This window comes from Anomaloglossus baeobatrachus, chromosome 5 (assembly GCF_048569485.1).
Source record: "Anomaloglossus baeobatrachus isolate aAnoBae1 chromosome 5, aAnoBae1.hap1, whole genome shotgun sequence".
Classification (NCBI taxonomy): domain Eukaryota; kingdom Metazoa; phylum Chordata; class Amphibia; order Anura; family Aromobatidae; genus Anomaloglossus; species Anomaloglossus baeobatrachus.
Window position 1 is genome coordinate 521,618,639 of NC_134357.1, and position 15,384 is coordinate 521,634,022.

General features: G+C 48.8%; 1 protein-coding gene across 2 annotated transcripts in view; it reads left to right on the forward strand.

Moving 5' to 3' along the window:
- LOC142312053 (gastrula zinc finger protein XlCGF66.1-like) overlaps positions 1-15,384 on the forward strand; it is a 48,607-nt gene that overhangs the window by 11,772 nt on the left and 21,451 nt on the right. Inside the window, exons 2-5 of one of the 2 annotated variants that reach the window (XM_075350930.1) lie at positions 14,222-14,362; positions 14,488-14,667; positions 14,742-14,865; positions 14,949-15,061. In XM_075350930.1, the coding sequence (XP_075207045.1) occupies positions 14,291-14,362; positions 14,488-14,667; positions 14,742-14,865; positions 14,949-15,061 (489 nt within the window). In that variant the 5' untranslated portion in view covers positions 14,222-14,290. The remainder of the gene's footprint in view (positions 1-14,221; positions 14,363-14,487; positions 14,668-14,741; positions 14,866-14,948; positions 15,062-15,384) is intronic. The other variant, XM_075350931.1, reaches the window with a different exon arrangement.

The window sequence follows — 15,384 nt, forward strand, 5'->3', positions numbered from 1 at the left end:
GATGCGACATACCGGACGGCTGCGGGCTGAGGATATACCAGCCCCCGGCCGGCGTTATCTTGGCTGGATGTGAAGATTAGGGGGACCGCACGTCGTTTTTTTTTTTTTTTTTTTTTTTTTAACTTTCACTGGAGTCACACGTGTGAGGGGCTCTGGCAGCACCCGGCAGCCTTGTACGTGTGACTCCGGGCACTGTATAAACAGCACAGATACTGCGCGACGGCTGGGGCTGCAGCCAAGCGCTATAACTGTGCTGCCGAGTGTGTTTACCACCGTGACCGACAGTGCACTGCTTTCCCCGCCCACCGGCCGTCCTAGCGCCTGTGATTGGTTGCAGTTAGCTGCCACGCTGCTGTCGCGGGCGGAGGAGGGGACGCTGCGCTCTCCCACTGCTCGGGTCCGGCTGCCGCTGCTGCTGCGGCTGCTGCTCGGTGGTGGCTCGAGCGGTGGGCCGGATCCCGGGGACTCGAGCGGCGCTCCTCGCCCGTGAGTGAAAAGGGGATGATTGGTTGTGGGGGTTTTGATTATGGATATTGTCCGTGACGCCACCCACGATTGTGGTGATTTTTGGTGACACCACCGCTGCTCTGGACGGGGATCCCGGGAGCGGTGACTGGGAGCAGCTTGGTTGTTAGTTCTCCCCTCCGTGGGTAGGGGGTTGGTTGTCCCGGGGCCCGGTGATGGGGTAGGAATGGATGGCAGGCAGGTTACTGGGCCTGGGGAGGTGCAGGGTCGAGGGGGCAGCGCTGTGCCGCACGGCACGGTGGTACTCACTCAGCCCAATGATGAAGACACAGTTCTCGGTAAAACACACGGCTGGATGGACGGGTCCCACAGACGGCTGCGGTGTTGTTGCTCCCGGCAGGTTGGTGGCAACTGCCTTTCCCTGCACCTAAGATGTTCGTACGGTTCCAATGGGTTCCCACCGGTAACCCGCTCCCCGGCTTGGATGTGGGCCGGAGGAGCCCCTTTTGCCCGCAGGCGCTGGCCCTGAGAAACGGTTGCCTTGGCGGTGGCGGTGTCTCCCTCTGTTGGTTGGACTGTTGCCTTCTGTCGGGACTTGACTGTTTGGAAACCCAGGAGGTCCCCTTCACTAACGGATTCGGCAAATTCACGGCGACTCCTAGCCTTGCCGCGGTCCGAAAAGCCCCTGCCAGATGGTGCTGGCTTCTCTTTGTGTACCGGCCTGGTACCACCGGGCCACCGCCCGTCCACGGTCCTTACGGTAGACTCCAATCGGCCTCTCCTGCAGACGGTCACCACCGTCTGCCAACCTTGCTGTTCTGTCTGGGCCACACACCCGGACCAACTTCAGGCTGCTTAGCTGTCACTTTTCTCCTCTCTCAACACTTTTTCCTCCTTCGACTTTTGCTGTCAAAACTAGACTGTCTGTTTTCCCGCCTCCAGGACTGTGAACTCCTCGGTGGGCGGGACCAACCGCCTGGCCCACCCCCTGGTGTGAACATCAGCCCCTGGAGGAAGGCAACAAGGGTTTTATGTTCTGGCTTCGGTGTGCCTGCTGGGAGTGTGGGGTGTGTTGATGTTGTGCTCTGTGGCCCCTGGCTTGTCCAGGGCGCCACATTCCCCCTTAGTTAAATGCAGACCGTCCGCGGGCTGCCCGTCCATCACCGGTTTTATTTTCACCAACTGAAAAAGAAAAACGGTAACAGACATACAATTATAATAACATCTTCCCACATCGGGAGGTACTCTTACTTAAACGTTGCGTAACGGTTACGGCTTCCGCTCTCTCCCACCCAAGCAACCTGGCCCTGATGCTGCCACTAAGCAAACAGGCAACACCCCTTGACCCCAGTCCTGCACAAGTTGCCCGAGCGGGTTCTGTCCTTTTCAGGGGACCCACGTCCATGGGGAACCCCTGAAACCCCCAGAGGATCGCCACCGGTTCCGGGCCCCAGCCTGCTCCACTGCGGGCCCTTCCTCCAATCTGCCTCTCCGGAGGCGGCAACGGTGGAAGCCACAACAAACATTATTTACAGGCCACAAGTTTGTGGTTGCCTTGCAAGTTCTCAGGCTTGTTCATAAAGAGTTCTTTATGTAAAACTTTTCAAATGGTCCCCACGGGGACAACGGTGCCGGCAACAACCGGTTCTTTTTAATCATGGCTAAATCAGGTGAATCTTCACGGTGTCATTTACTTATCATCTTCACAAAACTTTCAAACTTTAAACACACACATATGGTCCCAACGGGGACGGTGACAACGGCATTCCGCTGCCCTTACTCCGACTCTTCGGTGTCTGCTGGGGGAGAGGGTGCGTCGGACACCCGGGCTTCCTGACTGCCCCTCAGCTTGGCATCCAACGCAAACCACACCCTCTACCCACAGTGCCGGGTGTACTGCACCAGGTCGCCCGGCATCAGGTTACGGCCTGGGTGCTCTTCTGGTAGGTGGGCATTAACATCCCGCCGGGCTATAAAGACTTCGGCCTCCAGGCCCGGTTCATAGATGAAACCATAGCCCCGGCGGACATCAAACTGCCTCACCTGCCCTTCATACAGCGGGCCCCGGACACGGAAGGTCGCTTGTCTCAGGCTCTCCTTTTCCCGGATTGCACGGGCCACCAACTCCGCCTTCTTCCTTTCCCTCTCCTCGATTTCTGAGCCCAACGGTACCGGCTCCCTATCCCAGTACGGTGCTGCTGCGAGCTCCGGCGCACGGGTCGGGCCCCGCGAGACCTTTTGAACACTGCCCACTGCTGGTGATCTGGGCGGAAGGTCCCGCGGTGACTTGGCCTTGGGCGCCGCCTTCCAGCGGCAAACCGGCGCAACCTCAGCTGAGGTGTAGGGGATGGGCACAGGGGCTTTCTTCCGCTGGGCCTTCGGCACGGAGCGGCCTGTCGGCTCCGGCTCGGTTAATCTCTCGGGGGATGCCTCCGGTTCGGGTTTCGGGGCTTTCCAAGGTAGCACCTCCGGTCGGCTACGGGCTCCGGCTACAGGTCGGTCCGCCGGGGCGGACATGCTGGGTATCGCTACCGGTTGCGGTGGTAGCGGGCCTAGTGGCGGGGGTCACGGCAGCCGGGACGGATGGCGAGGGAGGCAGTAGGGCGGGGGGGGTTCAGACCGGGTCCCGCAGCCACGATGACCGGCCCGCTAGGGGCACCGGGGCGTGGGTCACTCACCCTCCCTTCCGCAACTTCCTCCTCGCGTCTCCGCACGGTCGCTATGACCTCCGTCATGTCGGTCTCCCACTCCTCCAAGAGGAGCTGCATCTTGACCTGCAGCCTCTGATAGAGCTGCGTGGTCCGGATCTCCACCCACGCCGCTGTTCCAGGCGCGGGGGCTACGGTGCTTTGGGACGGCATGTACATCTTGCTGGCGGCCTCTCCCAGGAACAAGATGGCCGCAGGGTCCTGGCGTCCCTGCTTTTATAGCCGCACTCAAATGCGACCAGCCGCCATTTCAACCCCCTTAGCCTCTTTCCGGCTCCTCCTCTATCGGGGCGGGGTTTAGGCCTTCGCGCCTCCACTACTCGAGGAGACGCTCGAGCGGGAACTCTTCGCTCCCAAGATGGCGGCTTTTCAAATTTTCCGGCCGGACACATCCGGCTGTCACACAAGGCGCACTTCCACCAATCGGTAGAACGGTAGGATCCTGTTCGTGATGCCAAGTTGTCACGGGCGGAGGAGGGGACGCTGCGCTCTCCCACTGCTCGGGTCCGGCTGCCGCTGCTGCTGCGGCTGCTGCTCGGTGGTGGCTCGAGCGGTGGGCCGGATCCCGGGGACTCGAGCGGCGCTCCTCGCCCGTGAGTGAAAATGGGATGATTGGTTGTGGGGGTTTTGATTGTGGATATTGTCCGTGACGCCACCCATGGTTGTGGTGATTTTTGGTGACACCACCGCTGCTCTGGACGGGGATCCCGGGAGTGGTGACTGGGAGCAGCTTGGTTGTTAGTTCTCCCCTCCGTGGGTAGGGGGTTGGTTGTCCCGGGGCCCGGTGATGGGGTAGGAATGGATGGCAGGCAGGTTACGGGGCCTGGGGAGGTGCAGGGTCGCGGGGGCAGCGCTGTGCCGCACGGCACGGTGGTACTCACTCAGCCCAATGATGAAGACACAGTTCTCGGTAAAACACACGGCTGGATGGACGAGTCCCACAGACGGCTGCGGTATTGTTGCTCCCGGCAGGTTGGTGGCAACTGCCTTTCCCTGCACCTAAGATGTTCGTACGGTTCCAATGGGTTCCCACCGGTAACCCGCTCCCCGGCTTGAATGTGGGCCGGAGGAGCCCCTTTTGCCCGCAGGCGCTGGCCCTGAGAAACGGTTGCCTTGGCGGTGGCGGTGTCTCCCTCTGTTGGTTGGACTGTTGCCTTCTGTCGGGACTTGACTGTTTGGAAACCCAGGAGGTCCCCTTCACTAACGGATTCAGCAAATTCACGGCGACTCTTAGCCTTGCCGGGGTCCGAAAAGCCCCTGCCAGATGGTGCTGGCTTCTCTTTGTGTACCGGCCCGGTACCACCAGGCCACCGCCCGTCCATGGTCCTTACGGTAGACTCCAATCGGCCACTCCTGCAGACGGTCACCACCGTCTGCCAACCTTGCTGTCCTGTCCGGGCCACACACCCGGACCAACTTCAGGCTGCTTAGCTGTCACTTTTCTCCTCTCTCAACACTTTTTCCTCCTTCCACTTTTGCTGTCAAAACTAGACTGTCTGTTTTCCCGCCTCCAGGACTGTGAACTCCTCGGTGGGCAGGACCAACCGCCTGGCCCACCCCCTGGTGTGAACATCAGCCCCTGGAGGAAGGCAACAAGGGTTTTATGTTCTGGCTTCGGTGTGCCTGCTGGGAGTGTGGGGTGTGTTGATGTTGTACTCTGTGGTCCCTGGCTTGTCCAGGGCGCCACACTGCCACTCAGGATGGGGGCATGTCTAGCTGCAACCAACACACGCCAGTGGGCGGGGAAAACCATGAATATTGAATTGTCGGCTCCGGAAGGTAACAGCGTGACCCGGAAGGAGTGTGCCGCCATGACAGCGCCTGTGAGTATGCCGCGCTCGCTGCTAGCCCCTCCACAAACGTTTTAACCCTCCGGATTCCGGTCCCCATTGACTTATATGGGCACCGGATTCCGGAGCGGATCGGACTTATTTTTAAGTCTGTTAACGACCCGCCGGCCCCGGATTATTGCCATCCCGCTCAACTCTACTCATATGTATTATTGATACACTCACATTAGTTAATTTGTATGCCCCTAATAGCGATCAGATATCTTTTCTTAATACATTTGTGAAATAAATCCAGAAACACCAAAAAGGAAATTTAATCATATGTGGCAATTTCAACATCATCCCCGACCAAGATATACAGTGTGTCCACCCATATCCTGTCCACCGCCATTAACTTGAGAATGGCAGCAGCTATAGGCATAGAAGTGGTGTCTAGGTATAGTAAAGTAGCCATGCGCTATGCAATGAAACCACCTATAGCGCCACCTGGTGGAAAACGGAGTTAGCATTTTTATCTCGAAAACGGAACGAGATAAAGAAAAAAGTGAATTACAAAGTTGTAGGGCATCATCAATTCAATACGAATCGACACCTTGCATACAGAAATGCTATGATATGAAACCCATGACCCTACCAAAACATTGAATGCTGGTCACGCATTCATATTTGGAAATTCTTCTTTGCCTCCTTAACAAAGACTGGATTTCAAGGACAAAGTTCAAATTCAATATCTTCTTTATACTCTCATCCATTAGAAAATGTTTCAGTTAACGGGAACCTGTCAGGTGCAATATGCACCCAGAACCACAAGCAGTTGTGGCTGCATATTGCTAATCCCTGCCTAACTGTCCCTGTATACGCTAGCATAGATAAAGAGATCTTTAGAAAAAGTATTTCTAAAGATATTATATCATATGCTAATGAGCGTGTTGACTAGTCACCTGTGCGTTGCTTCCCTTGGCTATTTGGCCCCATTAGCAATATGTTACTGTGTTATTCCAAAAATAAGACACTGTCTTATATTTTTTTTGCCCCCCCCCCCCCCAAAAAAAAAAACCCACTAGGGCATATTTTTAGAGGAGGTCTTATTCTTGAAGAAACACAGTTTGGGGGTAAGTTTACCCTCCAAAAAAGCAGACCCCCCACTTCCCAGGAGACTCATATTTTTCAGACCCGGACGTATGCGTGGCTCCCAGGTGCTTCCTGTGATCTCTGGTGGGTGCTGCACGCCATCTTCCCCTGCTTCTGGCCGACACGCTAACACACTCACACACGGCAGATCGCGCGCATACACACACACACAGACGTATCGCTGATCACACACACGCGTGACACACCCATCACATCCAGCGCTTTCGGCCGGAAGTCACGTGTCCTGTTCTGCAGGTCCTTGCGCTCCACCGCACTGCCTCTCAGGATTCTGAGATTGGTGTCGCTGAATGTGGTGAGTATGTGTGCGATCCGATGTGTGTGTGATGCGATGTTTGTGTGTGATTTGATGTTTATGTGTGTGATCTGATTGTGTGTGCGATCCAATGTTAGTGTGTGAGATCGGATGTGTGTGTGTGAGATCAGATGTTTGTGTGTGAGAGCGGATATGTGTGTGTGAGAGCTGATGTGTGATCACTGCAGGTCCTGCCGTTCAGCGTCAGGTGAATGTGAGTGTGATTTCGGGGTGCCCGCTGTTTATAATAAAGTGTCATGCAGTATCTGTAACCCTTTTAGCTGCATGGACACTTCATCATTAAACTGCGACTAGGTTTTATTTTCGGGGGAGGGCTTATATTTAAGCCTTGCTTTGAAAATGCTGAAAATCCCTGCTATGGCTTATTTTTAAGGGAGGGCTTATTTTTGGAAAAACACGGTAGCACACCCACAGGGGCATACTAACATGCTAATGAATGCGCAGCATCAGAGGATGATCTCACTCACCTCTCCGCTGCAATCACCGCCCGATGCCGGATTTCGGCTCAGTGCGCATGACCCCGGAGTCTCAGTCATGCGCACTACTTCAGTTTGAAGCAGGAATGAGTACACCCGGCTTCATAGTGCGCACTGAGCCGAAATCTGGCGTTGGGTGGCGATTGTAGCAGAGAGGTGACTGAGATCATCTTCTGACACTGCACATTCATTAGCATGTTAGCACACCTCTGTAGGCCCCTGTGGGTGTGCTAACATGCTAATGTGGCCAACTAGCAAGGGAAGCAACGCCCAGGTGACTAGTCACCACGCTCATTAGCATATGATAAAATATCTTTATAAATACTCTTTCTAAAGATCCCTTTATCTATGTTAGTGTATATAGGTACAATCAGGCAGGGATTAGCAATATGTACAAAGAACTGCTCATGGTTCTGGGTACATATTGCACCTGACAGGTTCCCTTTAACAACCAATTATCTAACCGGGTGACCGGGTCTCGCAGCAGTGCCGTCACGGGGTCATGTGAGTCCATTGTGAACTTACCTCACCTGACCCCTGATGTCGCTGGCAGGCTGCTGTCGGTTTTTTCCTGTGGCGTCCCGGTGTCCTAGGCGGCTGCTGTGCTGGCACGGTGTCCTGGGGCGGCACGATATCGTAGCTGCAGGTAATACTAGCTACTGCGGGCTTTAGAAACATGGCGCCGGAGATAAGCGCTATGCGCAGGTGCCAACTCCGGCGCCATGTTTCTGAAGAGAGAAATTTGAATACAGCCAGAGAGAGGGAGGAACAGGCGGGGGGCGGGGATACACGTGCATAACCCGCCCGGACATTAGGAGGGTGGTGCACACGTCAATCAAAAAGTGCTTGATTTTTCAAACTTTATAAAGTTGGATTTCACTGCCTAAACACCCGAGCTGCCCCCTGATGGTATGTACAGCCTGTGCCTGATAGTGCCAGTACTGCACTGGCTGCACCTTATACATGAAAATCCTGATGTTTGGTTCCCTTTAAAGGGAACCTGTCACCACTTTTTTGGCCGGTGCCGGCGCCTCCTCTTTCGGCCATCTTCGTCCTCTTTCTGAAGCCTGGGTGCATGACGCGGCTACGTCATACACACTCGCCGGTCCTGCGCAGGTGCACTACAATACTTTGATCTGCCATACTCAGGGCAAATCAAAGTGTTCCTGCTCAGGACCTGAATGCCGGGGAGTGTGTATGACGTTGGTCCCGTCATGCACCACGGCCAGAGAAGAAGGAGCACAAAGATGGCCAAAAGAGGCAGCACCGGACAACGGAGACGCCCATAAGGCCCACCGCACGACTGTTAGGTAAGTATTATAAAGTGTTTTTCATGTTATACCCCCGGCTTGGGCTCTTATATGCAGCATGTTAGAATGCTGTATTTAAGAGCCCGGTGGTGGTGGCCGCAGCTTATAGCCAAAAAAGTGGTGACAGGTTCCCTTTAAATCGATCCAAAAAACTAATGACAAATTTGACAGAAATAATACTTTGTGGCTGGGCACAACCATTCTTTACAAAATGATGATCCTACCCAAACTACAATACATATTGAGAATTATTCCTTTCCAGATGTCAGTTCAATAGAACAGAATAGGTTTACCAAACATTTCTACTACTACTCTCCTGGGCCTCACTTTCGGAGCTTGGATGCTTTAAAAACTGACACCTCCTTTGAACCAGCACCGGCTATAAGCTTAGCGCTGCTTTGTCTGTGATTGCTGGTCCTGTAAGTGTTATCCTGATCCGTCTGTTCATGTGCCCCCGTGCCCTGTCTGTGTTCCGTCGCCTAGTTGTCCCCCCATTCCTCGGTCCCCTCTCCTACCTCCCCACTCAGTTGCTTCCTCTTGTACTGACCTCAGCCCGACCTCGACTCCACTTCTGCTTTTTCCCCCGGTCCTCTTTCTGCCCGTACTGTGCTTGACCTGGCTCTCCTGACCATTCCTCGCACGCCCCTCAGCTCTGCTCCCTAGCTGTGCTGTGAGGCAGTATATGAGCACACAATGTGTATCTACTTCCTGGTTCTTGTTGCTCTGTGTAGTTTCTGCTGCAGAGCTCCGGCTCCCCCTGGTGGCAGCTTGACACTTATCAAATAATGTGAAGTACCTGTTGATTTAAAATGCTCACCATACTTCTAGATTAATTTCTTCAGGAGTTTAGTTTCCAAAATGGGGTTATTTGTGGGACATTTCTGCTGTTTTTGCGTCAAATTTATGTTTCAAAAATCAAACTTCGCTCCTTCCCTTTTAAAGCCCCACCGTGTGCCATAACTGTTGTTTTGACCACACAGGGTAACACCGATTTTGGGAAAATTGTGTAACATATTATGAGTTAAATTGTCTCCTGGTATTCCTTGAAAAAATGAAAATTTGGGGCCAAAGAAACATTTTAGCTGAAAAAATTGTATTATCCATCTCATTCATTCCACAGTGTGTAAATTCCTGTAAAGCACTTGAAGGTTTAAAAAATTTAATAAATGCGGTTTTAAATACTTTTGAAGTACGCTATTTGTAATAAAGTATCACTTTCGGGGTGTTACAATATAGGCCCCTCAAAGTCACTTCAAAACTGAAATATGCAAATTGTCTCTTTAGAAAGGAAGAGGATTTGACCCCTACTGCTATCTGTTGGACGTAGCAATCCTAAAAGTCAATATCAATCTTTTAAAGGGAACTTGTCACCACTTTTTGGCGTATAAGCTGTGGCCACCACCACCGGGCACTTATATACAGCATTCTAACATGGTGTATATAAGAGCCCAGGCTGCTGTGAGAACATAAAAAATACTTTATAATACTTACCTAATGGTCGCGCAGTTGGCCATATGGGCGTCTCCGGTGCCGCCTCTTTTGGCCATCTTTGTTCTCCTTCTCTAGCTGCGGTGCATGATGCGTCCGACGTCATACACACTCGCCGGCATTCAGGTCCTGAGCAGGGCAGATCAAAGTATTGTAGTGCGCCTGCGCAGGACCGGCGAGTGTGTTTGATGTAGACGCGTCATGCACACAGGCTTCAGAAAGAGGACGAAGATGGCCAAAAGAGGAGGCGCCGGACAACAGACGCCCATATGGCCAACCGCGCGACCGTTAGGTAAGTATTCTAAAGTGTTTTGTATGGTCTCACAGCAGCCTAGGCTCTTATATACAGCATGTTAGAATGCTGTATATAAGAGCCCGGTGGTGGTGGTTGCAGCTAATATGCCAAAAAAGTGGTGACAGGTTCCTTTTAACGAGGTTTGCCACATTACTCAGGATAAAAACCAAGCCTGAATCTCTATTTGCAGACACGTGTTTTGGGTTGTTGCCCCTTCTAATTGGGGTATGAGGCATACCATTTCACCTTGTGGAGAGTGACATGCCTTACATGCCAGTGTAAGAAAACTTATAGGCCATGCAATGCTCCCCTAGGAAATTAAATATGCAAATAGCCTCTTTTGAAGGAAAAGGATTGATTTATATATTTATTATGCATTGGTTATATACCACCAACATTTTCCACAGCGCTTTACAGAGATTATCCTCACTGTCCTAAAAATCTAAATTCCCTATCAGTATGTATTTGGAGTGTGTGAGGAAACCGGAGTACCCGTGGGAAACCCACACAAACACAGGGAGAACATACAAATTCTTTGTACTTGGTGAGATTTGAACCCAGGACCCCAATGCTGCAAAGCAACAGTGCTGAGCACTGATCCACTGTGCTTGAACTCTAGTCCTATCTATAGGAAGTGGCAATTCTAAACATCACTATAGACCCTTTAACAATCTTTGCCACATGACTTAGGATAAGAGGCGAAACCAGAATTGAAGATGCAGCGTTGTTCCTCATCAATGCAAAGTAATCCAAAGATAATAAAGTGACGTCAGACTGGAAATACAGGTCTTCAATAGTAATGGGTTATAGAAAAAAAATCATGTAAATGCACCCTTTTGTATCCAATTTCCTAAAGGAAATGTGATTGTCTTATTTATGGAGTACCTATTCCCTGAACAACTCATGCACAGCCATTCATCAGCAGGATCTGAGGCAGCTTCTAAACTGTGCTCCTATTGCACGTATACCAACCTATGCCATGGCTCTTTTTTTTTTTCTAGTACGCAATTTACAGAGCCCGACTCAACAGCCCTGTATACCGTGTAGTGGCTGTTCTTGAGCACTGCAGCTCAGATCACATTCACTTCAATGTGGAAAAATTAAATTAAAAAAGTATATGTAATACTAAGCCCTCCCTTATGTATGATAGGTGTATGAGTGGTGACTTAAGTATTTTGCACCTTTGCTTACCCCTGCATTTTATCATGGGGGTCTGTCTGCATACTTCAGTATATTGATATTGTGACCAGATATGGCTAAGTATGGCCGCTTCTTTCTGTGATGTGTTTGAATCTAATGTCTCACAAGCCGTAAAACAGCTTGGCAGCACATAAGCTTTCGAGAATGATAAGAATGACAGCAGGATGTGGATGCAAAGCTGCACCTTATTGCTCTTGGGCATGGGGTCATGTCCATTGAGGAAGATGCAAAGGAGGTGATAACTGTCTCCTGGCGATAGAACCAGCAATTGTGGCTAAGCATAGATGCTTCACCGACACCATCAAAATATTCACCCAGTGGACCATACAAGACGTTTACTGTCCTTGACCAAAGTTGCAGCTCCACATATCTCTGCTGCCTTTGCTCCACTGCTAGTTTACCTACCACCATGGATGACAGAGGTACCAATATACATTATCTTACATAGTTACATAGTTACTTAGGTTGAAAAAAGACCTAGGTCCATCTAGTTCAACCTTCCTCCACCAGTTCAACATTTAGTCACAAAGTCATTTATAACCAACAATGTTTTGTGTACTGAGGAAATCATCCAGCCCTTTTTTAAAAGCTGTTATAGTATCTGCCATTACTACCTCTTGTGGTAGGGCATTCCACAGTCTGACTGCTCTAACTGTAAAGAACCCTTTCCTATTTAGCTGTCGGAATCGCTTTTCTTCCACTCGCAGTGAGTGCCTCCTGGTCCTTAGTACTGTCTTTGGAAGAAATAAGTCATGTGCCAGTCCTTTATATTGACCACACATGTATTTATACATATAAATGAGATCTCCTCTGAGACGTCTTTTTTCTAAGCTAAACATATCTAACTTTTTCAACCTGTCATCATATGGGAGGCCTTCCATTCCTTGTAATAGTCTAGTTTCCCGCCTTTGAACTGACTCTAACTTCTGAATGTCCTTTTTAAAATGTGGAGCCCAAAACTGGATCCCGTATTCCAGATGTGGCCTTACAAGTGATTTATAGAGGGGTAACAATACGTTGGGATCACGGGATCTAATCTCTCTTTTTATACACCCTAAAATCTTGTTTGCTTTAGCAGCTGCTGCTTGACATTGAGTGCTGCTGCTCAGCTTATTTGTAATGAGAATACCCAAGTCCTTCTCCTGTTCTGTAGTCCCGAGTTTACTTCCATTTAATGTATACGCAGCTATAGGATTACTCCGTCCTAGGTGCATTACTTTACATTTATCAACATTAAATCTCATTTGCCAAGTATCTGCCCATTCTGACATCTTATCCAGATCTTTTTGTAATATTGTACTATCCAGGTCAGTTTTTAATATCCTACATAGTTTGGTGTCATCGGAAAGACTGACACCGTACTATCAATCCCATCCACAAGGTCATTAATAAAGAGATTAAAAAGAATCGGTCCTAGCACAGATCCCTGTGGCACCCCACTGCTGACTATGGCCCATTTAGAGAATGTACCATTTATGACTACTCTTTGTTTCCTATCTTTTAGCCAATTCCTTACCCAGTTGCATATAGTTTCCCCTAGTCCTTGCTTCTGGAGCTTTAGTATAAGGCTATTATGTGGTACAGTATCAAATGCCTTGACTAAGTACACTTGAAACGCTTTGATCGCGCTACTTATGCGCTCATTGTGTGCCATGCGATGCACTGTACTTGAACCAAATAAAGAGAATTTGCATGTTTAGAGCAGGATTTCTTTCGTTTTTACCAACATCGCTATGGATTTAAATTGTGTGACACAGTGTTGGCTTGCTGCTTTCTCATGCATGAAGATTTTAGTAAAAATGTGTAACTTAAATGCAGCAGGATAAGCTGCAAGTCCAGCTAAACTAAAATATATCTCTAATTAACCCCAGTTGTACTGATACTGGCACCCGCCTATCTCTCTCCCCTTATTAAGTGAATCTCTGTATTAGTCGCAGACTTCTTCAGTGGTATCATTGTACACTGAACACTCACTGTCTGTAGTATTTGTCCAATTTTTTTATGGCTTTATCTCCCTATCTTTATTGCTGAGTTGTGCACTCTGATATTCTCTCACTATCATGAATAACCTTGAAATGGCCGCTGTCTTCCCTTTCCTGAAATGCGTAAAATAAAAGCATGCATTTTTAGGGCAATTTGTGTGAATCAAATTGCAAATTGTTTGAATTCGCTGGATCTGGCAAATTTAATAAAAATAAGATTTTTTTTATTAAATTGACTTGCTCACCTGTAGTGTAAGGTTTGTGGCCAGATGGCCTAAGACAGTGTTCCTCAACTCCAGTCCTCCAGACACACCAACAGTGCATGTTTTCATGATTGCATTGCACGACTGTTGGAATCTTCACCTTTGCAGGTAATTAAATGATAACCCGTGCAATATTGAGGAAATCCTGAAAACACACATTGTTGATGAGCCTTGAGGACTGGAGTTGAGGAACACAGGCCTAGGACTTTTTTTTTCTACTATGTGACTTCTTTAGCAACTATCTGATCCAGTAGATTATTATCACAATTAATTTACCTCCATGTTGTCAGAATATGAAGATAAAACACATTCTGGAATAAGATTGAAACCTTTATTATGTTTTAAAGGAAGCAAGATGGTGTCATCTTGAAGGATGAACTTGTAGGATGGGTAAAAAGAGCAGTTTTCAGTGTAGGATAGGGCCAGGAAAGCAAATCCGTATCTTCTCAGCATGGAATTACAAATGTATTCCAAATTAAGAATGTGAAACAAATATCCCCTTTTACATGTATTTCCACCATCCTTGGTAACATTTGAGGTGGATTTTTGTGCTCAAATCATATCAATTTTCAATAAAATTGAAATTATATGCAATCTATTAGGATTTTTAATACACCTGGTTAAAAACCAGTGGATTCAGATTTTTTCCAAAGAGAATAGAACATCTATAAGTTATATCTCCTCACATGTTTCCATTAAGATCACCAGTGGTTTTATTTTTAACATGGGATTCTAAATTGTTGTACTATATTAAATCAGCTCTTCTTTTACCAATTCAGGTCCCTACCATTTCAGCTCCTCTGTTAAAATTTTCTATATTAGAGAATTTTCCTGCCTGACTATCAAGAATGGACAGGGACAAGATGGTGGAGAGGATATTACACCTCACCCTAGAGATCCTCTTCCGGCTTACTGGAGAGGTGAGAGATTCTGATGACGTCACATTACATCATTCTTATCTATGGGAATAACAGATGGACAGAACTGGGGAGGTGAGGACTCTGGAAATGTCTGTAGTGAGATTAATGTGTCTCTCCATAACCAGGATTACACAGTAGTTAAGAAGACCTCTAGTGAGCGCTGTCAAGACCTTGTGTCTGAGGGATGGGAAACACCACTGAGCCCAATCACGGGGCCTCCACCGCACCCCCTGATACATGAAGACATCGATGACCAGAAGATCCTAGAACTTACCTACAGGATGATTGAGCTGCTGACTGGAGAGGTGACACTGCTGGGACATTATACAGTAACGCTATGAAGGGATCGGGGGGATGACGGTATCATTGTATGTGTCAGGTTCCTATGAGGTGTCAGGATGTCGCCGTCTATTTTTCCATGGAGGAGTGGGAGTATTTAGAAGGACACAAAGCTCTGTACAAGGACGTCATGTTGGAGGATCCCCAGCCCCTCACATCACCAGGTAATAGACAGGGCTAAATACACACGGCCTATAATTATCTGCATGTAAGGAATGAATTCAGTCCCTGTATGTGTTTCCTCCAGTTCTATCCAGTAAAATGACAACACCAGAGAGATGTCCACATCCACTTCTCCCACGTGACTGGTTAGAAGAAAATTACCCCGTTCCTCAGGATCATGAGGTAGATGGAGAAAAGGTGTGATGAAATCTCCCTATGATGTGTAGACGGCTGTGAAGGTCTTGTGTTTAGTCTTGTATGCACCAGTATTACACACTGAAGTGCTAAATTATTAGACTGGTCTTTCATGATTTCTGGGTACAGAAATTAGTCCAGTAAACCCTGAATATTACATAACATAACATGGGATTAAGCTTTCTGTTGATCAGCTTCAGTGTGAATCCATATTAGATTGTGAAAATTGAATGATCTGAGTGATTTCAGTGCTAGATTACATGTGGTTTGTATTTCAAAAATTGCCAACCTTGTGGAGTTTTACATATGTGGAGAGTATACCATGA